Source organism: Leishmania martiniquensis, chromosome 33, assembly GCF_017916325.1.
Source record: "Leishmania martiniquensis isolate LSCM1 chromosome 33, whole genome shotgun sequence".
In the NCBI taxonomy this organism is placed as follows: domain Eukaryota; phylum Euglenozoa; class Kinetoplastea; order Trypanosomatida; family Trypanosomatidae; genus Leishmania; species Leishmania martiniquensis.
Window position 1 is genome coordinate 7861 of NC_090168.1, and position 22139 is coordinate 29999.

The window sequence follows — 22139 nt, forward strand, 5'->3', positions numbered from 1 at the left end:
TGGCTCTGCTGGAGATGGGCGGTGGCCTAGGGAGAGTGAAAGGGCCGTCACAGAAGAGCAGCATGGGGCTGAAGGCACATGGCTCTTCCGGGAGAAGTCGTACCGTTTGCGAGCAGCGCCCCGCATCGTGTGCTGCGCATCTAGCACGTACTTATAATAATCATTGGCGCTGCGCACCATGCGATTCTTCTGAGTAAGAGGTGAGGAGGCAGAGACGAGCGGGTGTAGAAACGGAAAACAGGAAATAGCAGAGGGCGCACGCACAGTCGAGGAGCAACGTCCACATATACTCAAAGAGAAGGCAGGTCGGCAGTCACGTGGAAAGGTGCGTCCGCCGTAACCTCTGGAGGAACGCGCTGAGATGTTTTGTGGGATGTAGTTGCTCTACATGCACAAAGGTCAAAAAAGGGGGAATCGTCGCGGAAAGATGTGGGTGGACAGGAACCTGCTTTACCAGCTCATCAGGAACCCACAGCTGATGGCTGCTGCGGACGGGTTGTCCGGACTGAAAGCAAAGCGCCACGGAAGGGCAGGTAGGCTCCCACGTAAGCTGGAGGCGACAAGCCTTTAGCGTAAAGGGATGAGCCGATTCGGGGGAAGCCTTTCGGAGTTTGCTTCGGTCGATATTGTAGCAGAGGTGCGATGGGTGGGCCAGAAAGAACGAACGGCCGCACATGGCGTGCCACACATTGACGGGTACCGTGCCGCGGCACAGAGTGAGTCTCTTCATCAGGGAAAGGTCGTACGACATCCAGAGAGGCGAGACCAGGCCGAGGGAGTAAGCAAAGTCCACCAGTTGATGTACCACATGAGCGTCTGTAAACGGGGTGAGTGTGTCGCCCAAAAGTAGCTGTGGGCGCGCGCATAACAGGTCAGAATACGAGTGCATCACACACCGTCTTGGCGTTCAGGGAGAGAAGCGCACTGGCTACGAGGAGCACAAGGAGGGCGAGAGGAGGAGAGAGAAGTGCGGAAGATGCGCGATCGAGGAGGACAGTGGTGAACTCCAGTGCTCACGGACAACGAAGGCACATGCACCAAGGTCGAGGCCAGCGCCACCAATGAGTGAGGAGGACACAAGCGGCATCTACAGGGACGTCGGCGACACAGGTTTGAGGATGCACGTTGGGTTTCAGCCTACCAATCGTTAAACGCCGCGCGTAGGGACGAAGAAAGAGACAGGGGAAAATAAGCCAACATGCAACACTCTTTCAGAAACCATTCGATCAAGGTGCCGTCCACTCTAGCGACCGCGGGAACTGCTCGTGATTGACAAACGGGAGGTCCTGCAAGTCCTTTTCTGGGTGATGCTGCTGCATCTGGTGCACTGGGATGGGGTGCATGAGCCACGTCTGATCTTCCTCGAAGGGTGTCTGATCAAGCTTCCCGGGCACCTGCTGCATCGGCCACAACCTATTCACGTTGTACACCGGAGTCGGTTCGTCTGTGAGTGCCAGCTGCTTATCCAGATATTTGGCGGTGTAAGCAACCCAGTTGTCGCTAGCCAGCGTCAGCTGCGGCGTCGTGGGGAACCGCGAGGTGGAGGTGTGGTACTCGTGTGGGAACTGTGCCGCATTTGCTGGGAGGCTGGGGATATCGCTGACGCCGCCGACCACCTGCTCACCAAGGGTGCGCGCCAGCAAGGCGTCTGTGGCGGCCTTCGGTCGGAGCTGTGGGTGTACGACACGGCGCGGTGTCGTCGCGTTCGCCGGCACCTTCACAACGGAGCGCGAGGACACGTCGGTGCGTGTCACGTCCGCGTCGTTGCAAGCAAGCAGGTCCGCCTCCGTGCAGCCCAGCCTCGCGGAGATGGTCGACCAGGTGTCGCCTTCGAACACTGGCTCGAACGATGCAAACGCGGACTCGGACGACACGGCGGTGGCTGTGTGGGGCACCAACAGCTCCTTCACAGCGGGGTCGAACGCGCCATCGCCCGCGTCCGCAGCAGCGACATAGGTGAGCGCAGCGGCCCCATTTGCCTGCTGCAACTCGTCCACCGTGCAGCCAAGTAGCTCGGCTGCCATCCGCCACGATGTGATGGGCGGCTTGTTGCCTTCTTGCTGGAGAGGCAAGACCGATGGGGTTGCGCTGAAGCTGGTCAAACGCCGAGTCGCACTTCCCGGAATATTCACCGCAACCCCAGGAGTAACCTCTTCCATCGTGTCATTGGCCGCACGAAGCTCCGACTCGGAGCACCCCATCCGCTGAGCAAGAGATGCCCAGCTGTCACCTTGTCTGGCCAGCTCGACGCTCAGGTAATTCACCGGCGCGCTTTGCCAATCCAATGCAAAGGAAAAGAGACGGTGGTGCTCGTGTGACGGCTTGACCTCCACGTCATGCTCGGATGGGAATACGGCACTGTCATGCACGACATTTCGGCGGTACGTGGTGTGAAACTCGCAGCTTGTCTGTCGGTGCAACCAGTGGCGCAGACCATAGATTCGTTGCTCGAACTCGGTGCTATGAAACGGCATCTTCACCACCACAACACGGAAGTACTTGCGAAATTCGTAGTGCGCCGTAGACATCTCCAGCTCAGTGAAGGAAGTATCCGAAGAGGATGTCCAGAACTCAGCCAGCCGGGTCCACGGCTCCATCTTCTCCACGAACGGCCACGAGACGTTCGCATCATACATGTTCGACGTGCCCGGAATGGGAACATTCGCACGGTTGATAAGTCCGATGCACTGCTCTTCCAGACGCTCGAGCTCCGTTCGCAAAAAGTGCGCCACCTCTTCGACATCGTAGCGGTCAGCGCCGCCGAAGGGTCCCTTTAACGACGCGTTAAAGGCACCGACTAGATCACTGTCTACTAGGCCACCACTCGACAGGCTCTCAAGGGTGGAACGCACACTCTTCAGCTTCTCTTCGACTATTTGGCGTCCCACATCCTTCAGAAACATCACTACATCGTCAGCGAGTTTCATCACGTGATGGTCCCAGTACCCCTCCAGCACGATGCGATAGGTCACCTCCGACGCACGGACGCCGTTGTCGTTCGTGTTCTCGAAGACGAAGCGCTTGTTGCGCGCCTTCGCCACCTCGTACTCGTACCAGTCCTCCGTGTTCCAGCGAAAAGGGAAGGTGGAAGGATCGGCCGGGATTTTACCGGCACACGGTAGCGGCTCCTCTAGCCGCCCGACGTCTCGCTGCACCTGAAGCGGGCTTAGGACCCTTGCGTGTTGCAGACGCTCGGCCACCGCACGATTCATGATCGTTTGACGCGTCGGGATGCTCGCGGCCGTCTCAGTCGTGTTCATCTTCGTCAAGTACGCCTCACGAAAGGGGAACCCCTTGGAGCCTTTCCCCCGGGCCGCGTGCGGCGAGTACCGACTGAATTTCCGTAGCTGCTCCACGTACTCGCGGCCCTTAGAGTCGAACTCGTTGTATGGGCGAAAACGGTAGGCGTTCGCGGGTGCGCTCGCACTCCACGGCCTAAAGTCGCCCAGATGGTGTGTCATGGAGGTGCACACATACCAGCTATCCACGTACTGATCCTCGGGCACATCGGGTCGCACGAGTGTGCCACGTATCGAAATAGGAAATTTGTCATCAATGGGGTCGATGAATTCGTTCGTCTTGGTGCTGTTCATGTTTTGCGGGGCCGCCACCGGCGCCGGCCCGTCAAATCGAGGCATTTGCGACGGCATCCGATACCGCGACCAGTAGTAGCGTGCAACCGTGCTGCGCCTCATTGCCGCGCGCAGGGAGCTGGTCGGTGGGAGATGGGGAAATGGAATGAAAGAGGAGACAGGGCACGGGGCAGCCGCGGGCGCAAGCGAGATGCGTGTGAGAGGTGCCGATGCAGGGTCGCTGCACCACCTTCTCGCGTGGATTTCTCTCCCTCTTGCTATCCTTGGTGAGGTACCGCGCACACCTGCATCAAGCCAACGCAGGAGAGAAAAAGGACGAAGGGGGCGTGGAGGCGATGGGGAGAGAAGGGAGCGATGTTACTCGTAATACAAGAGGGCGATCCATGTGATTGGCGCACACGATTCTGTCGAGATGCCTTGCAGGGTGTCGCGAACAGTGGTTCCTTCCTGTTTTAATCGCAGAGTAGCACAACGGCGTCCTCCACCAGCGGCGAGAGAGAAAGAGGAAGAGGGAGAGGGTCGCGCCCAGTGCTGTCGACACATCGAACGCCACAGGCATGCGCACCAAGTCCACAGACGCGAGGGGTGAATTAGAGCAGACTGACGCGAGCAATTGAATATGGGGTGGCGCGCAGGTCTCCTCCGGTGCCTTTTACTTCTACGCCGCTGGAGCTGTGGCATGCAGGTTGAGCTTTTCATCCACAACCCATCCGTACTGACGAATCAGCTCTTCTTTGCATCGGCAGCTCACTGTATGAACAGGCGCTTGGAGCGCCTCTGCAGTGGATGCGCTGACAGCATCGGGCAGCACAGCAAACCAAAGAAGTCCATCGCTGACGCCACGAATAAGGGCTACTTTTCCGTTCCGAAGGCTTTTTGTGAAGTGCACGATTTGTCCTGGGCGGAACCCGTACACGTTATAAGGACTAATGTCAAGGGCGATAGTATCGCCGGAGATCGTCGTTGCCATTACAGACATGTTGCCTGTACGCCTGTTCGGACGGAGGTGTAAGCGCACGCGAGGGGCAGGCACAGATGCTCACCGGGACACAAAAGACGCTCAAAGGAGGTCTGTGCTAATAGTGCAACAAGCCGGTGTGTACTAGAGAGACAGGAGAACTTTTCCTGCACAGCTTGCGCACCACGACGCGCACGTAAGCGAAGCAAGTAAGCGGCCGGCGATGCATTGAGAAAAAAAAAAGATGGCAGGTACAGGAGAAAGTAAAAGAGAAAGGGAGACGCATACAGGGCGATCGTCGGGGGGAAAGAGGCCTCGACCACCGCCGGCCATCATCACCGAAGCCTGAGAGATTGCCTGCTTCCCTTGTGTATCGCCGGAAGGCACCGATCGAGTAATGGTACGTGCAGTGTCGGGCACTTCAAGGGGACGAGGTGCGTTCATGTAGAGAAAGCGTGCATGATATTCATGTGAACCTCTCGCTGTGGGCATCTATATCTGCGTTCTTTCCGTGGAGAAAGGAGGAAGGAGGTGGGGGACTAACGCACGCTCGGCTCCACGAGGCGGCAGAAAGTTCGTTGGGTCCATGCCCAAAGGGGCACCGCACAGTCACGGAAAAAGCCTTCCCCACCGGCGACTAGCTGGTTTAGACACTGTCACCGAGGTGGCGGGGTGGCGATCGATAGGAGGCGCAGTCCGGGTCGAAGCACTTTTGAACAAACGTCATTCGCTCAACATCCACCACAAGATAGACATTGTTGGACTTGTGCTCTCTTCCAACATTTTGGCAAAAGCGCGTTCCTCGGACAGGAAAACTGAGATACCGGTTGGTAAGGCAGTGCGCCGGGCCCACAGAGCAGGCGCGATCTGCAATACGCGAGTACACTCCACTCAAGCACGACATCAGCTCCTCGAGATTCACCTTAAGTGCGGCGGTGCCAAACGTCGTCGGCGCAGCGGGCGCCACAAAGGCCCGTGGACTTTTCGGCGCCTTGACTCTCTCAACGAGTTCTATGAGAGAAAACATACTAGTGTCGGTGGCGTCGTGATGCGCAATCAAAGTGCTTGAAAAAACATCCCACGACACCGCTGGGGTTGTGGCAGAGGGTGAGAATTGTTCCACGCAGGTGCCCCCGACGTAATGACGGTAGGGCAGCAAAACACTCTGCTTCCCGAGCTTGCAACTGCCAACGCAACGCATTGTTCGGTTCTTGGAGTAGACAGCCTCGTCGATCACGCATCGCCGCGGGAGATAGGGGAGTGTGTTGCGCGGGTAATCGAGAGGGAAATCACGGAAAACTGGGAACCACACAGGAGGCTTGTGAAAAAAAAGTGCGCTGTGCATTTTTGAATCCCACCCCGCTCGCTCGCTAAGGTGGGCCACAAAGTCGCGCACGAATACTTTCACAGAGTTGGTGGAGTCGAAGAGGCGGCCATGCAGCTTTAGAACATAATGCTGCGAGAACTTCCCTGCTACGCCAGAAAGAGGGGCAGACTCCAGCACCCACACCTCCGCAAACACACTTCGTTCCCCGTGAGCATCGCACCCAGGCGGCACCCACATCGGATACCGATCGCGCACAAAGTTTTCTAGAGCGCTCAGCAACGTGTCGCACGTGTTGCGATTGTCTGGCTTGACACAACAATCGAGCCCACACACATCAGTCGGGTTATGTGACGCGTGCCGAAGAAGCTCCTGATACCGGCTCTGCGAGCACTGAAAAACCGTGCGCCGGATGCCGCCAACGTCCTCGTCGACTCGCACGACGGAATCGGCCTCTTCAACCGAAGACGATGCCGAGTCGTCATCTAGCGCCACGACATGCTGCACTGCCATATGATTCGCTGCTCGCTCCACGTCCAGGAAAAGATGACATGGCGACCCCTCGCGAATAATCTCGTAGAGGTGCAGCTGGCGTGCCTCCACATGCGTCAAGATGGACTGTATGCCCTCGACCGTGGCGGCGAGGAACATGCGGGTCTGTTGTGAGAGTGGTGTGGCGCCGTAGAGAAGAGAAAAGTCCTCGCGCATTCGCTTCCGCTGAGTGTCGAGGACGCTGGTGGGCTGTTGGCGTCTCTGAAATAAGGTCGTCGGTGCATGGCGCGATAGAAGGTGCGACACATCGCTCGCAGACGGGAACTCGATTGAGAAGCAGAGCCAATGCTTTCCCGTCGAGGAGCCGCCACCCTCATCGTCGCCGTCGTTGATGCTCTTTATACTGTCTACAAAGTCGAAGAGCTCTTGTTGAACGGGGAAAAGACGGCACTTACGTGGGCCGAAGTGCTCTTCAAACGTCGCTTTGCACCAAAGCATGCAACTCCAAAAACAAAGAAACTCGGCCTCGGACCATTCCTCTGCTGAGAAGCCAAAGGTGAAACGGTTTCGCAATCAGTGAAGAGGCCGAAGAGCCGCGAAGGGCTTCAATGCCACTGCAGGAGAGGAAAAAGCGTAAGACAGAGGGGAAAGTGGGCGTGAGCAAAGGCGACAGACATCAGCACCGGTAAACGACTGCGACACAGAGTGGTGAAAGGCTATGGGATCTTGGTTCGGGGCTTCCTGTGGCCGAGCAGGCGCGTTGTTGGACTCTTCTAGACAGCCCCGCCATCCAAGGCACATTGCGAAAGGCGGGCGCTGGCAGCGGTGGAAGCTTGTGGTGTGATTAGCGTCGTTACCGCACTCTTCACCGGCCTGCTAGCGTGGAACATATCAGTGCGTGATGGTAGGCTACAGCACCCCAAGCTGCGCAGGACAACCAAACTAACACCTGCTCCTCAGCCAACGCGGCGTCTCTACGGACGGTCGCACAGGGCTCAGCGCCTGTGGCGACAGTAGACGACGGCGATGTATCCCTAAGGATCTTGGGAGGGGAGGGTACTAGGTGGCATGGTGAGGGAGCGAGAGGCGGCAGCGCACAGAGTCACGCACCTCAGATTACTGAAAGGCGGTCACAGAGCCTCCAGCGTATCTCACGGAGCCCTCACGTTAGGCGCTGGTGGTACGGAACCGAACCGGCCGACGAAGGAGGAGACCATTTGGGGGACCACCCACATGACAGGAAGCGTCTCGCGGGGTGCGCGATGAGTCAAGCTGAGGCAGCACGTCCTGCTCGGATAGGAAAGTCGACGCTGTGCGGCACCGCACGTCTCTGCGACTGCTTCGCATCACGCGGGTGCTGAAGCACATAGGCACACATGAAAAAAAAACTGCCACATCACCTGTCACGAGAACAGAAAAAGACATTCGAACGCTCCACTATGAACAGCCATGCTTTCATGGGTACTGCCCACAAGGAAGAAAAAGGCAGTCCAGGAGAGAACATAGTTGCGGTAGAGGGAGCTGTTTGCGCCTGTCATCACCTGTCCGTCTCACCTGTGGCGCCCACCGCACCGGAGAAGCCGTCTAGAGTCAGGATATCTTGAAGAACCCCGCCGATCAACGCGCGGCACGCGCTTTCTCGGGCAAAAGTGTAGCGAGAAGATATGGCACGGCCAACGAGCTTCATTTCGCCTCCAGCGCCGGATAGCATAGTAACTTCGAAGATGCGCTGATGAGGCTTTGCGAAGCCGTCAAGGTACGCTGCAAGAGGCTGCCCGTTGGTGTCGAACGGCACACCGTTTCGGGCGTCGGACATCTTGTCGTAGAAGCAGGGATCGCGCACCTGTTTTTTGAATTTCGTCCGCCGCACTATGCGACCGTCCTCCGGCTGGGAGTGTCCGTAGGTATCGGCGAACGACGTCGTCGCAGCAACATCAACCCAGCCGGAAAAGGCAGGCCCACGTTGGTAAGTGGCCCGCTCCTCCGTTGAAAGCCAGCCATCCGCCGATCCTGCAGAAGATGCCAGAGACGCGGCCGCGCCTTGCGCAGGCTCGAGCTGTCGAGCGACAAGTTCGCGTGTACGCCGACGCCACATGGCGACAGAATCGACCAGGCCAGGGCCACACGCCAGACTTTTAGAGGGTGATGGGCGGTCCGCTAGGGACTCTAGCGTAATATCCCTCGCACCTGTGCACGGGGGGCAAAAGCCTGCAACGACAGCAAGCTTGTCACCATCGTCTTGAGGACCGCCGCCAAGACCGGCGTCCTTTGCTACCCGTGTGCTTTCCGACGAAGAGGCTTCAGTGGCATGCGTGGACTTCGTTGACTCCTGAAAGTCGCTGGGCAGCACACGAGATCGGGCAGTGTAGTGCACCGATAGGCCTTGTGCTGCGAGGATCGCTTCTGCCACATTCAGCGCCGGAAAGTGCTCGAGCGTACGGAGGAGCAGTTGCGAAGCTCGCCTCGGCACGCTCGGTTCATCCTGCAGCTGGTATAGGTGTTCCAGCACGCGCGTTGCTGCGTCCAGTCCTATACTCTGATGGACCGCACCAATGAACTGGGAGAACTTCCATCCAAGCGAGCTCTGCCCACAAGGGAGCAGCGCCACCTGATACGACGTTCCGGCGACGTCCTGTCTCCTCATTGGCGCCTTGTCCGACTCAAGAAAATCCAGAGGCCTTACGGACAAATTACTAGACTCGGCATCTCCTTCGTCACGGATCATCCCCATCGCCTCGAAGTGGAGATCTTTGGCGAAAAGGCGCATCGTGAAGTGATTGTGAAGAACAGCGTTCAGCTCGCTGGCGGCATTGCTGGTAAGTGTGATGCCGCGGTGCGCGCAGTACTTTAGAACGGCAGCTGACAAATAGCGGTCGACAATGGCGTCGCCTAAGGTTGTCAGCTGATGCTGATGCGCATCAAACTGCGTCGTGAGCAGGGGCGAAAACAGCGCGGCTGCTGTATGAGAGAAATTGCTGGAGAGGTTCTCGGGCAGAGTCGGTGCGTACTCGACGCCACACTGGCGAAGTGTCTGTAGAAGACACTTGTACGCCGCGGCGTTCACCTGCAGAAATCGTTGAGGAAGACTGCACCGCATGCTTTGTTGTATAGCCGGCGAGACAGAATACAGCACAAGATCATGCACGAGCACACAGTTTTGCACTGTATAGCACGCTTCCAGAGAAGAGAAGGAGGTGGCAGCGAAGGCAAAAGAGAGAGAAAAAAGGAAGCGAGAATGGAACGGGTACAGCGATAACGAAAGCCTGCGGGACATCCCACACACCCGCACACAGAGGACTCCATAGTATTTTCGAGAAAGTGTGAAATTCTTTGCGATACTAGTCACTAGCTCATGACACCTCAATTTTCACTGCATATTTCCTTCTGTTCCACTGCGAAGTTCCTCAGCGACGTGGACGGAACTGGATGCGACTGAGCCCTCACTATTTTTTTGGGGGGGGGGGCCTTGCTTCTGCGTGCGTGGGTGTGTCTGTGTGTGTGAGGGGGAGGGGGAGGCGGATGCTCGAGCAAGTCTTGCGCAGACATCGGTAAGCACACACGAAGATGGTGGCTGGTCGGCCGTGCTCGAAGGGGAGGGAAGGAGACTTTGTAGTCTCCTTCGCGTCCGTTGCACGAAGGCTACACGCGGCGAGAGAGAAAGAGAGATGATCGTCACAAAAGGCTTGAAAAAAAAGGGAAGGTGTTGTTACGTCACTCTACGAGACGCTCCACCTCGTTGCATTGCATGCTTGCATCTATCGTGCCTTCAGTATCCGAAAAGGGAATCGAGTCCTCGTACCTATCTAGCTCATACTCCACATCCGGGTCCCCCGGCTGTGCCGCAGCGGCGGCCTCCTCCCCTGCGACCGAAGAAGACGAGAAAGAGTATCGAGAAGCCCCTGCTTCCGCCGCGACTAGACTCGCCGTCAGCGGCGTCCTAGGAGGCGCGGCAGGGGCGTTGGAGGAGCGAGGGCCTGCCACCGGTATCCCGATCTCGTATGACTGAACCAGTCGCTCCAGAAGGGAGCCGTCCCCCGGCAATTCGATCAGGCTGCCAAGAAGAGTAGAGCGCTCATGGAAGAGAAGATGCACGCCACTTTCCACATCAAGTACCCCAGCGGTCTGCTGAAGGTGATGATGTTGGAGAAAGTCATAAAGCAGCAGCAGGCTTACCTTGGCAGGGGCTGTCAGCGTCCGTGGGCGCATGAAAGGGCCAACAGCGGCGTCTTGAAGATCCTCATCACCGCGAATCAACGCCAGAGCTGTTGCTCGAAGTTGAGCCCGGATCTTTCCAAGAGTCCCCGACGCTGTGAGCGCGCTTACAAACGCGTCCTGAAGCTGCAACAAAGCCGCATTCGATTCGTTCCCCTCCTCGAGCTGAGTCGTGTCATTCACCCTGAATTCATCCATGTCCTCATGCAGGCAGAATGCGTACGTAGGCTACGTGCTGGACGCACGACTGACGCGGGGAACGCAGAGCAAAGTGCAAAACGACACGGAACTCAGCAGAGAACGGCCCTCCCCCAATTGAAAAAGAAAGCGGTGTAGTGTAGAAGAGCTCGACAAGGAGAGCGGCGGAAAGGTGAACCACGATTCATGAGATACGCCGTGCACCCTTCCTATCGAAAAGGCATGCGCTACAGGAGGCGCAACATGGACAGCGGAGGCTCGCATCGGAGCCGGCGACAGAGAGAGAATGTGCGTTGGTGTGTCTCAGGGTACGCGTGTGTATGAGAGGGGGTGGGAGGGCAACGGTCTCAGGCACAGGGTCTGTGACTGTTCTACCGCTAAACACCTGCGATTCAAGTACGCCTCATGCCGCTCTGTTCTGTCCACTACAAACAAAAATACATTTTAGTTCGCTGTTCTCGCTGTCGCACGTATTTGCCCCTTTTCGCTCACACGAGGAAAACTTATCACAGCGAAGCAAGCCAACCTAAACAGCATAGCTTAGCTTAATCGTCTGAAGGGAAAGGAAAAGGTGGAGGAAGAGAGCCTGAGCACCCAGCAAAGTTGCCAGTGATGGACCACCGCGGTAGTCACTGAAACGTCTCCGTAAAGCGGTAGAATTTGGCGGCGCCGTCGTCGCTCGTGCTGGCGAGCACGCTAGAGGTTGTAGCGAGGCTGAGGATCATGCGACGGTGACCCATGAGCACACCCAACGGCTCCTGCTGCGAGGAGCGCCCGTCCCATACACGGATCTGGCCGTCGCTGCAGCCGGCAGCTATGAGGTGCGAGTGTGACCAAGCAGCCGGAATAACGCTCTCTCCGACTTGCAAGATTGTGCGAGGAGAAAAGTCGGCGACATTCCACACAATAACGCGGCAGTCGCAGCTTGCTGTCAGGAGAAAGAAAGAGTCCTTGCTCATTGCCAGCGACTCGATGGCCTGCTCGTGCAGGTCCTCAAAATGCCCAGCTACCTTACCACTTCGCTGAGATATTACGTGCAGCGTACCATCCTCGCATCCAGCCACGCATTGGTCATCGTTCACATACTGTAGTGCCGTAATGCCGGCGCTGTCGGGGCTCAGATCCTTTGAGATGCTAATCTCTTGCTCCCCGGTCTTGGGGTTGAAAACGCGAACGGTACCGTCCGTGCTGCCGGTGACCAGCTTCTTGACGTCTGGCGACCAGACGGTGCACGTGACAGCGCCGCGGTGGCCGACAAAATACATGACAAGGGTACCCTTGACAGTATTCCACATAGCCGCCTGCGCGTCATCGGCGCCGGCGACAAGGATGAGACTGGAGGGATGCCACAAGAGTGTCATGATTTCGCCATAGAGATCGGTCAATGTGTACGTGCGATTCCACGTCTCTGTCGACCATACAGCGACGCTGGAGTCGAGACTGCCGCTCGCTAGCCACTGCCCATTTGGGGAGAAGGTGAGAAGGCTAACGGTGTCGGTATGCCCTTTTAGGGTAGCTTTAAGCCCCGGCTCCACCGCCGTTTCATCCACCTCCAAGATGTACACCTCCTCTCCCTCTCCACTCACGGCGAACGTGTGAGGGTGCTGTGGGTGCACGGCGATCGCATGCAGGGGCTTTCTCTCCGGTGCCACGAACGTTGCGAAGGCGTCGTCGCGCTGCGGCTCATGATCAGGGGCCACATTCAGGTCCTCCATCTCGGGGTCCAGCTGCAGATAATCGCATTCTTCACCACCTTCGCCCTCCTCCTCGTTTTCCCTGGTCTCTGCATGCATTCCGCCCTCATCGTTCTCGACAGAGGCATCATCGCCATCTTCCTCAGGCAGGGCGGACTCATCCAGAATATCAACGTTGGGGTCTTCGAGATCGATAAAGGCATCATCGGCCTCTTCAACGTCTCCCGCGACGTTGAAGATAGGACTGTGGTGAGGCATCATGTCCATGCAACAAGAGAGGGACAAAGAGACACAGACGTCTGCGGTTGTACGAGTGAATTAGACGAATGGACACACAGTCACCTGAGGCAGCCAACAGAGCTGTGCACTGCACATTCGATAGCACAGCGCGAGGACGGGCGAGCGATGGGCAATACACAATGAGGTGTGCGTGTGCGTCACATAACTCAGTGCGAGGTAGATACAAAGGCGAAAGAGTGATACAAGAACAGAAGGAGAGAGAAAGAGGGGGCATGAGGAGGAGGGAGCCACGGCAGTTGGACAAGGGCGAGGCCCACACAAAGTACAGCAGAGCAGCAAGGGGCAGCAGAGAAACGCAAGACGATGGGGTGCGATCGCTCGCTCAGGCGTAAACCCGAGCAAGGGCTCCATCTTGCAATCGAGAAAAGTCAGGATCCTCGTTGCGTTTCGTTTGGCGTGCAGCAGCGAAAATTGTGTGCACGCTCGCTTAGAAGAGCTTTCCGCGCTTTTTTTTTTCGCAGCAGCAGAGCCAGTGCCCCGCGAAAAAGAGAGATGAGGATCAAACTGGGTCGGATGATGCGCAGCGTTGCCACTGATTTATGTACATGCGTGACCTCTGACGCCGCTCCCTATTCGGCGCGTCGATGTATAATAAGAGAGCCAACTGCCGCTGCAAGCAGCGTCACGAGCGGAGAGAAGGTGGTTCAGACCATACGCAAAGCCGCTGCCACCGCCCGACTCTGCTCTGCTCAACGCTTACTGGTAATGCTCTCACGAATGCTGGCGTGCATGACCTTTGCGAGGTCCTTTTCCCGCACCACGAGCTGTCGACTAGCGATGAGCTTTCGGAGAATCGAAACGGCCAGATCGCGCACCTCGGGGTGGGGGTGGTTCACCGTTGGCAGCAAAAGCTTGTGCAGCACCTGCTGAGAATTGATCCCGGCACCGTCCGTAGGAAGGCGCCCGTTCTCCACAAGCATTTGAAGCAGACTGAGTCGCGCGAGTTGCGCTTTGGGGTTGCCGAGCGGCAGGTTGCGCCGCTCCTTGTCGATAGGCTCCATCAGCGTGACAGAGAGGATCGAGTTGGTCGGGATGGCGGGCGTCCTCACGTACAGCGCCAGAGTGCTAAGCGCCTCTTCGCGAATGCGCTGGAGATTGTCACTGCATCGAGTCACCAGGCGCGGGAGGAGGGCGACAAGAGGCGAAAGTACACCGCTGATGCATTTGGCCGCATCCGCAAGACACATTCGTACAAAGCCGCACGCCGCGAACACCACATTCGGGATCGAATCCTGAAGGCCGTACGCGTTGAGGTCGAGGAAGCGAAGCAGCGTGTCCTCGACAGCCTGCGCTGGAGACTGCAGCAGATCCATCTGTTCTGTCAGGACGAGCAGCGCAGCCTCGCGCAGCTTGAAGCGGCGTGAAAACAAGCAAGCCACTGCGAAGCTGCCAATGGCGGCGATGAGAGGTTGAAGGTCGAAGCCGCGGTTGACAAGGGCTACGGAAGCGACTTCACCGCCCGCGCAGGATACAATCGCGCGCGCAACGGCCTTTTCGTGCGGCTCTAGCGTGTCCATGTTGATCATCTGTTCTACCTCTTCGTTCACTTCCACGGCGCCATACTCATTCGACTCCGCATCGTCGACATGTGGTGCAGCAGCCATCGAGACGGGGGTGGGAGAAAAACTGGCTTCGCGCCTGGCACTGCTCTCGACATCGGGCACGAGATCGTCACCTTGGGCGGAAGGCATCGCCGCTTCTGGAGAGGGTAACATAGTCTGTGCAAAGAGTTGGTCAATCAGTGTGTCCATGCGAATCTTCACCTGCTGCGCGACCCCAAAGTCCTCGTCGATGATTGCCTGCACCTTGTCCTGCTCGAGCTCGTAAATCTCCCTTGCCCAGTCGTTCAGCAGGGCTAACTTGTCGCGGCACTCGGCAGCGACGTGGTAGTCCTCTAGTGCCACCGCCTCCTCCTTCAAAGACACGAGCTCTTCGGAGCGACGCAGAAAAAAATCCTCAAACTCGAGAATACGAACAGAGCGGAAAGCTCCGCTCGGGGCCGCGTAAGATGGCGCCCTGTCCGTGGAGGACGAGTGAGCCGATGCCGGGGGCGTCAAAGTGGCGAGGGGAATGGGCTTGTCGGTCGACTCATCCACGCTGACCGCTGGCGGTGCGCGATGACCGTCAAGCGAGACCAACGCCGGGGGCGCTCCAGATGTTTTGCGCTGAGCCGCCGCCCGCGCAGTTGGCGAGGTGGCTGAGCTGCTGCGCCGCGACGGTGACCGGGCCCCAGCAATTCGGTCAGCGTGGAATGGGACGGGTTCGATCAGGTACCCGCTGCACTCGAGAGAGTAGATTCCCACCTGATGCCCGCTGTTGTAGGCATTGATGAAGGGTCGGTCGAAAAGTAGCTTGAGAAAGTAGGCCTCTGTCTTGAGGTGCACCGTCTTGCGCTCCTTCGACTTGAAGTGCGACTGCTCATTGCTGTTGAAGTCCACGGAGCCCAGCTTGACAAAGCGCACGTTGCGGAACGATGGTGGGTTGTTCCAGTCGTCGTCGTCGGTGAGCTTCGCAACACGCACCTCCACCTTCGTCGCAATCTTTGCTTCGTGAGAGAGAATGCGAAGCTGCTGCAACCACACGTTGCCATGAAAGCGGATGACTAAGGTTTGCGGTGTCTTGCCGTGCCGCGCGCTCTGCCAGCCAGTCGGTATCGGTGACCCGGGTTTTAGGTGGCCGGTGCACCCGCCCAGCTCTGACACAGGATGATGCGGGTCCTCGCTGGTGCAGAACAGTACATCATAGGGTAGAGCGACAGACATGGTGATTGCTGATAATCTCACGATTCGCTTCTTGTGGATATAGTTGAGGAGGGGGGAAGAGGGAGCAGACGAGTGGAGAGCGCGAATCGCGCTCCTCCGCGACAGGAAGCAATCAAGTGGATGCGGCGAGGGCGCAAAGGAGAGCACAAGCGTTCAGGATTGAGGTTGATACTGATGGCAGCATATGAGCAACTGCAGAGGGGTTGTTGCGCTGCCTAGAAAGCGAAGACAACGCGGCGGCCATCCCAGAAGGGGGTTAGTCAGAGAAGTGAGAGCCATTGACGACACCCAACGCGCCGAAACTAAGTGTAGGTGGCCTTTGCCACATGCTCGACGAGACATCAGGGAGATGTGAGAGAGCAACACCCAGGACGTCGAGCCTCTTTGCGTCCTTTTTCCGCGGACAACCTCCGTGCGCTCGTGCAAGCTATTCTCGCAACGCGACGAACGTCTTCGCAGAAGTGCATGAGCGTGTCTGTGTGTGTGTGTGGAAAAGAGCCATCTGCATGGCGCACTGCAGCGTTAGCGAGCTCCGTTGAGCGCTTCCTTCCTGTGCGTTGAGGAAGAGCATCAGTGAAAGGCAGCGGATTAACGAGACAGCATAGAGAAAAAAAGAGAGCACTCACAAAGAGACCGCCAACGGTCGACAAGCAACAAAAGAGTCGCGCGGCAGGCACCCCTCTACGTACCAGTTATGGGCGTCCTCGGTAACTCTGTGATGACCTGCGTGTAGTTGCTCTGCATGCTTGCCAGGAACCGCGGATTCAGCGGCCCGTCCGTTTCGTTGTACCAACCAGACGGGGCGTCGCGGCGCCGCGCTTGCCGCTGCGCTTCCATCTCTATTTTCGCCTGCGCCTCGAGCTCTCGACGCCGCAGCAGCACCATCTCCGCGACCCGCACCGCGCCGGTGGTGGTAGTGAGCGGGTACTTTTCTACCTGGATGCCACGGCGCTCGAGCTCGCGCTCAAAGGGGCCGCGGCCACTATGATGGAGGCCCATGTTATTGTTGTAACTCTGTGTGGCGCGCCGGGCGTTGATGGTATTGCGCGTCTGCAGCCGCTCCATCCCATAGTACCACCGCATAGTTGACCGCGCCGACAAGTACTTGTTGGCATCGAAGTCGTTCACATGGTCCTCATCCCAGAGGCCTGTGCCCTTCTTGTACTTCATGGTAAAGCCGCCGAGGCAGGCGCCCGTGCGTCTCATCATCTCTTTCCAAATTTGTCAGTTCAATCGCGTCAGAGTCGCTCCTCGATCTGAGAGGGAGGAGACACGTGCAAGGTAGATATGACGACACGCAACGGCGCAGCTGCACGAGACGTGTAGCGAGAGCAAAAATGCAGAAAGAGGCGAAAACATAGGCGAAGATCTATAGGCCCACTACACCTCTCCACATACCCGACGCGAATCCACTCCGCGCGACAGTGTGTGTGGGGGGGGGAGTACCAGATATGGCGTACTTCTCTTCGCCCGTCCAGAAGAGATCCGTCAAACTGTCTGTCGTTTAAACACCTTCGCGTATAGATGGCCAGCAGTTGCAGCCGCGTCAGGAACCCACGCATTTCGCCGTGGGGAGCTTTAGAACGTGGACAGGGAAGGGATATACAACAGTGACCCACAGATGTGAACATGCACAGTGCCACGCATAAGTGGCACATGTCGAGAAACACGCAGAAATCACGCACAACAGAAAAGAGACGTAGTCAGGTGGCACATCTCAGCAGAGCTCGGTGGGGTGCTCGCCTCCTAAGACGGATGCGTGTGATCCTCGGGCGTCGACGTCCACGACCCACAGCACTCGCTGCTTGTAGCCTCCACATCCACCCTCAATGAAACGTCGTAGCCGAGCTTCCCGGTGGCTGCTATCAAACCCTCCAGGCCACGAACATGTAGTGGTACTGGTGTCCTCGGCCTCTCCTCCACTTCGGCAAGCGCGAGCAACGGTGCTGCGGTACCTGGCACGTCTTGGGCCGCGGTAGCGTATGCGGCATGGGTGAGAGGAAGTGTCGCGCCAACCAGAGCCAATGCACTCAGGACGTGCATCGCCCGCACCCTGAAAAGCGTAAGCGGCTCCGCACGGGTGATGCTCGCAGCTGTCCGCTCCATAAATGCACGCAGCACGGTGTCAGATACCTGTGAAAATGAAGAGCGTACAAGCGTGACGGCCCGATGGAATCCGCGACGATCGTCACAGAGTGCCTCGAGGAGCATTACCAAGACGCCCATGTGCGGCAGACGCCCACGCGCCGCCGTCGCCTCCAGTACCGCGAACGCACCATCAACGTTTCCATCTGCAATGTAGAGCGACGTCCACCAGGAGAGGGCATCGGCTTCCAGTGCTCCGAAAGCATTCACCACGTGCGCCACCGCGGGCGCGGGGATCGAGGTGAGGAGGTGGGCAAGGGAGCGGTGACTCCTGGAAAGCACCACAGCAGGAAGGACCTCGTGCAGGCAACGACGCAGCAAGTTACCACTAAGCAGACCAAATGAAAGTGTTCGTGATAACAGTTCTACGGCCGTTCCGTCGGACACGCTACACTTTGGAAACATGGCATCAGCGTGCTCTGCCTGAGCCCAGAAAAGCAGGTATACCTTCTCCCCGGACGTGCGGTGCATCAGATACGTATGCGCCAGAGTGCGATGTGCTGTGTGTAACTCCACAGAACGCGTTAGGGCCGCAAGCGTCAGGGTGAAGCTCACGCGGGATGTGTAGCGCATCAGTGTGACGATCTGCTGCTGTTTGTGGCAGTACGGTAACAGAATCTGCGCGGTGACAGCGTTTCCTTCGCCGAAAAGGAAGTGCACAGCACTCGCAGCCTCGAGTGTCGTCATGTACGCGTCTGCGAACCGCCGCCAACGGCTGTCGGGATTGTTGTCTGTCACACCCCATTTCTGCACAACCAATCGCAGGAGCACAAGGGTAGCATATCGGCAAAGAACACGAGGCATTCCGCCGCGTATCGTAGAAAACCAGCGCATCGGTGGTTCAGGCAGCGCGCACATGGAGTGTATTGCGTCACCGAACCCCCACCCCTCCTTCGGTCGTATCTGCATCGGCGGCGGAACGAAGCGCGACGACGATGAAGCATACGCGCGCGCTTCAAAGAGAAGACCGCACGTCTCAAGGCATTCCGTGATGGTATTTCCCGGGATGCCCTGGGCCTCCATGCTGCGCAGCACGCGCACAATGAAAGTGCAGGCATCATCGTTTGATGCGAAAGGGACTGTTGACGAGCACAGCACGCGCTTTGCGATGCATGTATATGGAAGTGATCGCACAGTGATGTAAGCTGGTAGGGAAGCAACAAGACGCACCCAATGCGCCGGCGAAAATGAATCGTTCCGGAGCGACTCCGCCACGTAGCTGTCCAAGTGTCTTCTAGAGCAGGACTCTGCACTCACCAAAGCCATCGACAGAATGTCGCACTGATGATCTGCACTGAGTTGTTTGAAGATGGAAAGCAAGGCCGCCTGGCAGAAAGGTGAGGCGCAGCAGCTCAGAAACGCGTCTGCAATGAGAGCAGGTTGGCTGCCTGTGCTGCGGGTAACACTGTGCTCCTTTGACAGCGGCGAACTCAAATGGCGCTTTGTCCGATGCGACAGCGGCATCACATCCACCGGGCACAGAGTATGCGCGTCTACCTGGCGCCCGTACCACTGCTGCCGGCGAGCTGACGCGCAAGCGCCTGTGCTACGGGATGAGGATGTCATGTGGCGCGCACTTGACAAAACCGCCAGCGAAGGCATCTTTCTCCTTTCGGCAGAGCATGCGCTACCGTTGATGCTGCTGGCACTCGCGAAGATTGGGCACCGCAGGCAGTGTGCCGTCACTGCGGTGCGGCGCGAGCCATTCTCCGAAGAAATGAAGGCAAGCGATCTGATCGGAACTTCCCTGCAAGGCACGCAGGTCATCGGAGCTTTACGTAGATGAAATAGCTCCCTCCTCATAGGATAGCCAAGTCTACTCATCAGGGCCCATGAAACCGCCGATTGGCAAGAAAGCGCTACCAGCAACGGTCCATGCATGCCGCCAGAGCGTGTTATGTGCGACACAAACGTGTTACGCAGGCAGCGCGTGATGAGGCCCTTCACATAGGTTGCGGGAGGCCTCTGGAGCGTCTGCGCACGCGCACGTCTTGCCGTTACGTCAAGAATGCCGACGCTTCTCATAGTGAACAAGCTGACGGAAATAGAAAATGGAGGGCCTTTTTAACCTCATCAATGCGCTTGCGTTGGCCTCGGCTGCAGACTAAGCATGAAGGGAACGCTGTAGGTGCCCGCTGCTTCGTTTTCAATTTCACGTTTGGAGCAATGGCCACTTTCGAACCTCCACCGGAGACTAAGCCCCTTTAGGCCTCCGACTTTTCCGGCTCATCATGAAGATGAAGGCGAAGAAGAGGAAGAGCACTAAGAAAGAGTGAGAGGGTTAGGGCAGTGCCCACTAGAGGAAGGAGCAGAGCAAGATGTCAGATGGACGAGGGCGGGCACAAAGAATCGGCGCTGAGGATGCCCATTCAAGCGGCGCTTGTGCATAGGTTCGGCTCTTTAAACGCGTTCAGCCCCGTTTGCCTCACACTTCCCCTCCCCTCTTCCGGTGCAGCGAGCGACGAAAAAAAAACCGCTGGTGAGCCGAGCACACCGCTGTTAACGCACATACGGCGAGTGATGTCTGGGAGAAGCGCGAGGCTTCGGGGGCACACAAGGATAACGACGTGCATGATCTTTAGCATGAGGCACAAAATGAGATGACATCGAGAGCAGAAGCCAACAATGCTCGACCTTTGCGCGGCGGGAACGCCTCGAGAGGGGACGATTGAGTGCAGGCGCTGTGCGACCGTCAGTGTGCTTGGTCAGTGGTACTCACTCGTCAAGTGAAACAGAACACCGGTGAGCCCGACACCGGCGACCAGCGCTACGTTGGGGGCTATGCCCTTGAGATCCTCCTTGCTTAAGATCGTCAGGCCCATGTACACGAAGGAGCCGCTGCCTATGGCCTGCAGCGCCGCCAAAATCGAGACCGATGAGGCTTTCGCCACCGTCGAGGACACTGAGGGGGCAGCGGGCGGCAGGCCATGGAGTCCGGCGCTGTCCACTGGCGCTGTGCCGCTGCTCAAGAAAGAAGTACAAAAGAAAACACAAGTCATCGTGATGGGCAGAAGAAGCAGCCACACACCGACCGGTCCCTGAAACAGCTGCCGCCAGAATCGATTGGAGGCACGGTTAGATTTGATGCAGGACTCATCGACGGCTTCGCCGCTAAAAGGCTCTTCTCCAATCTCCGAGCACATCTCCTTTGCCACGGAGACGCCAATCACGAGTCCGTCACAGAACTTGTGCCCCGAAAGCGGTACAGCTGCGCTCAGTAAGGCAGCAACTTCGTTTTCGAAGCCGAGCAGAAGACCCTCCATCAGGCCATGGTAACACATCAAGATAATGAGAAGCTTCGACGTCGAAATAGCGCTAGCACGCCCGCTGGCGCGCTCGTGCTCCTCGTCGACGTGGGCGCCGCCTCCTTTTACGGATCGCTCGAGAACAGCGGGGATCAATATGCCGACGAGCATCCACCTACACAGTACCACCACATTGGGGCTGGCGCTAGCGTCCACCACGAAGGACTCCGGGAAAAAATGAACCAACGCCATGGTTAGCAGCATCCCGGCAGAGAGACAATCGGCAAGCGACAGCCAGCGCTTCGTCGAGGTAAATGCTGCCATCGTGTGCAGCCGCCGCGAACGTGTGCCAGCAGCAAGTGAGGTGGTGATTCGCTCCTCTCGCTCGCGGCGCACGAAGAAAATGGGTAGCCACACTCCAACGGAGCTCATCAGCGTTATCCACCACGCGACGAACGACTTCGCGAAAAAAAGAAGCATGTTGCGCAAGGCGATCCAGGGAGCAGACGGAAGAGCACAGCAATGGAGCGGGGACGAGGGAGGCGACGAAAAAAAGGTTCTACAAACGTTCCCTGTAAAAAGCCACTATGGTGCGACGCACCGTTGCGGGAGGAGTTCTGAAGGACACGCACACAGCACTGTAAACAGTCGAAGACGATTTCGCAGCAGAAGGCGGATGTCTATAAAGAAGCGAGATTGAAAAACAGGGAAAAAGAGAAACACCGCCGTCTACGAATGGGCATCAGAGAGTGGGGTGACCGAAGCATACAATGCGAGTGCTTCCCCGTCAGCGACCGTTTTCTATCTGCACGGCCAATGCCAGTGTTAGTGAGGAGGGAGAAGGAGAGAGGGAGAGAGGGAGTGGTGCTGGCATGCCAAGAGGGGAGAATGCGCCAGCGGAAGAGCGATCGCCGTCGTTCATCTGCGATCGCACGTGAACTTCGACAGCCGATACGCCGGCGTGCCGTTGGGCAGAGGCGAGTTGCGTCCGTGGTCAGGGAGATGGTCACACGATCCGCAGGTTGTGCAAGCCGTTCCCCCAACGCGCGCAGCTGTAGCGTCGCATCGGCGAGAACTAAGACAAAAAAGAGGCAGTAGGAAAACCAAAGCACGAGACCATTGGCGTTGGAAACAGCGCGGTAGTGTTGAGCAGAAGGTACTCCAGAGCACAAGCTGGGGAAACTTCGCAGACCGCAGGCCCTCTTTTTGAGCGCGT

At 57.6% G+C, this 22139-nt stretch overlaps 11 protein-coding genes across 11 annotated transcripts; all 11 read right to left on the bottom strand.

Annotated features, from left to right (window-relative positions):
- Positions 1-313: 313 nt before the first annotated feature.
- On the bottom strand, positions 314-889 carry LSCM1_02475 (uncharacterized protein; the record flags this gene model as incomplete). Its single annotated transcript, XM_067320058.1, has 1 exon — positions 314-889. One exon carries the CDS (start codon positions 887-889, stop codon positions 314-316), a length of 576 nt encoding a protein of 191 aa, XP_067175433.1.
- A 337-nt stretch (positions 890-1226) lies between these two features.
- LSCM1_02476 (uncharacterized protein) lies at positions 1227-3695 on the bottom strand (the record flags this gene model as incomplete). Its single annotated transcript, XM_067320059.1, has 1 exon — positions 1227-3695. One exon carries the CDS (start codon positions 3693-3695, stop codon positions 1227-1229), a length of 2469 nt encoding a protein of 822 aa, XP_067175434.1.
- A 556-nt stretch (positions 3696-4251) lies between these two features.
- On the bottom strand, positions 4252-4572 carry LSCM1_02477 (uncharacterized protein; the record flags this gene model as incomplete). The annotated part of the gene is made up of 1 exon (XM_067320060.1): positions 4252-4572. One exon carries the CDS (start codon positions 4570-4572, stop codon positions 4252-4254), a length of 321 nt encoding a protein of 106 aa, XP_067175435.1.
- A 625-nt stretch (positions 4573-5197) lies between these two features.
- On the bottom strand, positions 5198-6865 carry LSCM1_02478 (uncharacterized protein; the record flags this gene model as incomplete). Its single annotated transcript, XM_067320061.1, has 1 exon — positions 5198-6865. One exon carries the CDS (start codon positions 6863-6865, stop codon positions 5198-5200), a length of 1668 nt encoding a protein of 555 aa, XP_067175436.1.
- A 1039-nt stretch (positions 6866-7904) lies between these two features.
- LSCM1_02479 (uncharacterized protein) lies at positions 7905-9464 on the bottom strand (the record flags this gene model as incomplete). The annotated part of the gene is made up of 1 exon (XM_067320062.1): positions 7905-9464. The coding sequence occupies one exon, from the start codon at positions 9462-9464 to the stop codon at positions 7905-7907; it is 1560 nt and encodes a 519-aa protein (XP_067175437.1).
- Positions 9465-10078: 614 nt separating this feature from the next.
- Positions 10079-10777, bottom strand: LSCM1_02480 (uncharacterized protein; the record flags this gene model as incomplete). The annotated part of the gene is made up of 1 exon (XM_067320063.1): positions 10079-10777. One exon carries the CDS (start codon positions 10775-10777, stop codon positions 10079-10081), a length of 699 nt encoding a protein of 232 aa, XP_067175438.1.
- Positions 10778-11406: 629 nt separating this feature from the next.
- LSCM1_02481 (uncharacterized protein) lies at positions 11407-12738 on the bottom strand (the record flags this gene model as incomplete). Its single annotated transcript, XM_067320064.1, has 1 exon — positions 11407-12738. The coding sequence occupies one exon, from the start codon at positions 12736-12738 to the stop codon at positions 11407-11409; it is 1332 nt and encodes a 443-aa protein (XP_067175439.1).
- Positions 12739-13460: 722 nt separating this feature from the next.
- LSCM1_02482 (uncharacterized protein) lies at positions 13461-15533 on the bottom strand (the record flags this gene model as incomplete). The annotated part of the gene is made up of 1 exon (XM_067320065.1): positions 13461-15533. One exon carries the CDS (start codon positions 15531-15533, stop codon positions 13461-13463), a length of 2073 nt encoding a protein of 690 aa, XP_067175440.1.
- Positions 15534-16214: 681 nt separating this feature from the next.
- LSCM1_02483 (uncharacterized protein) lies at positions 16215-16742 on the bottom strand (the record flags this gene model as incomplete). The annotated part of the gene is made up of 1 exon (XM_067320066.1): positions 16215-16742. One exon carries the CDS (start codon positions 16740-16742, stop codon positions 16215-16217), a length of 528 nt encoding a protein of 175 aa, XP_067175441.1.
- Positions 16743-17279: 537 nt separating this feature from the next.
- On the bottom strand, positions 17280-19559 carry LSCM1_02484 (uncharacterized protein; the record flags this gene model as incomplete). Its single annotated transcript, XM_067320067.1, has 1 exon — positions 17280-19559. One exon carries the CDS (start codon positions 19557-19559, stop codon positions 17280-17282), a length of 2280 nt encoding a protein of 759 aa, XP_067175442.1.
- Positions 19560-20383: 824 nt separating this feature from the next.
- LSCM1_02485 (uncharacterized protein) lies at positions 20384-21403 on the bottom strand (the record flags this gene model as incomplete). Its single annotated transcript, XM_067320068.1, has 1 exon — positions 20384-21403. The coding sequence occupies one exon, from the start codon at positions 21401-21403 to the stop codon at positions 20384-20386; it is 1020 nt and encodes a 339-aa protein (XP_067175443.1).
- Positions 21404-22139: the final 736 nt, after the last annotated feature.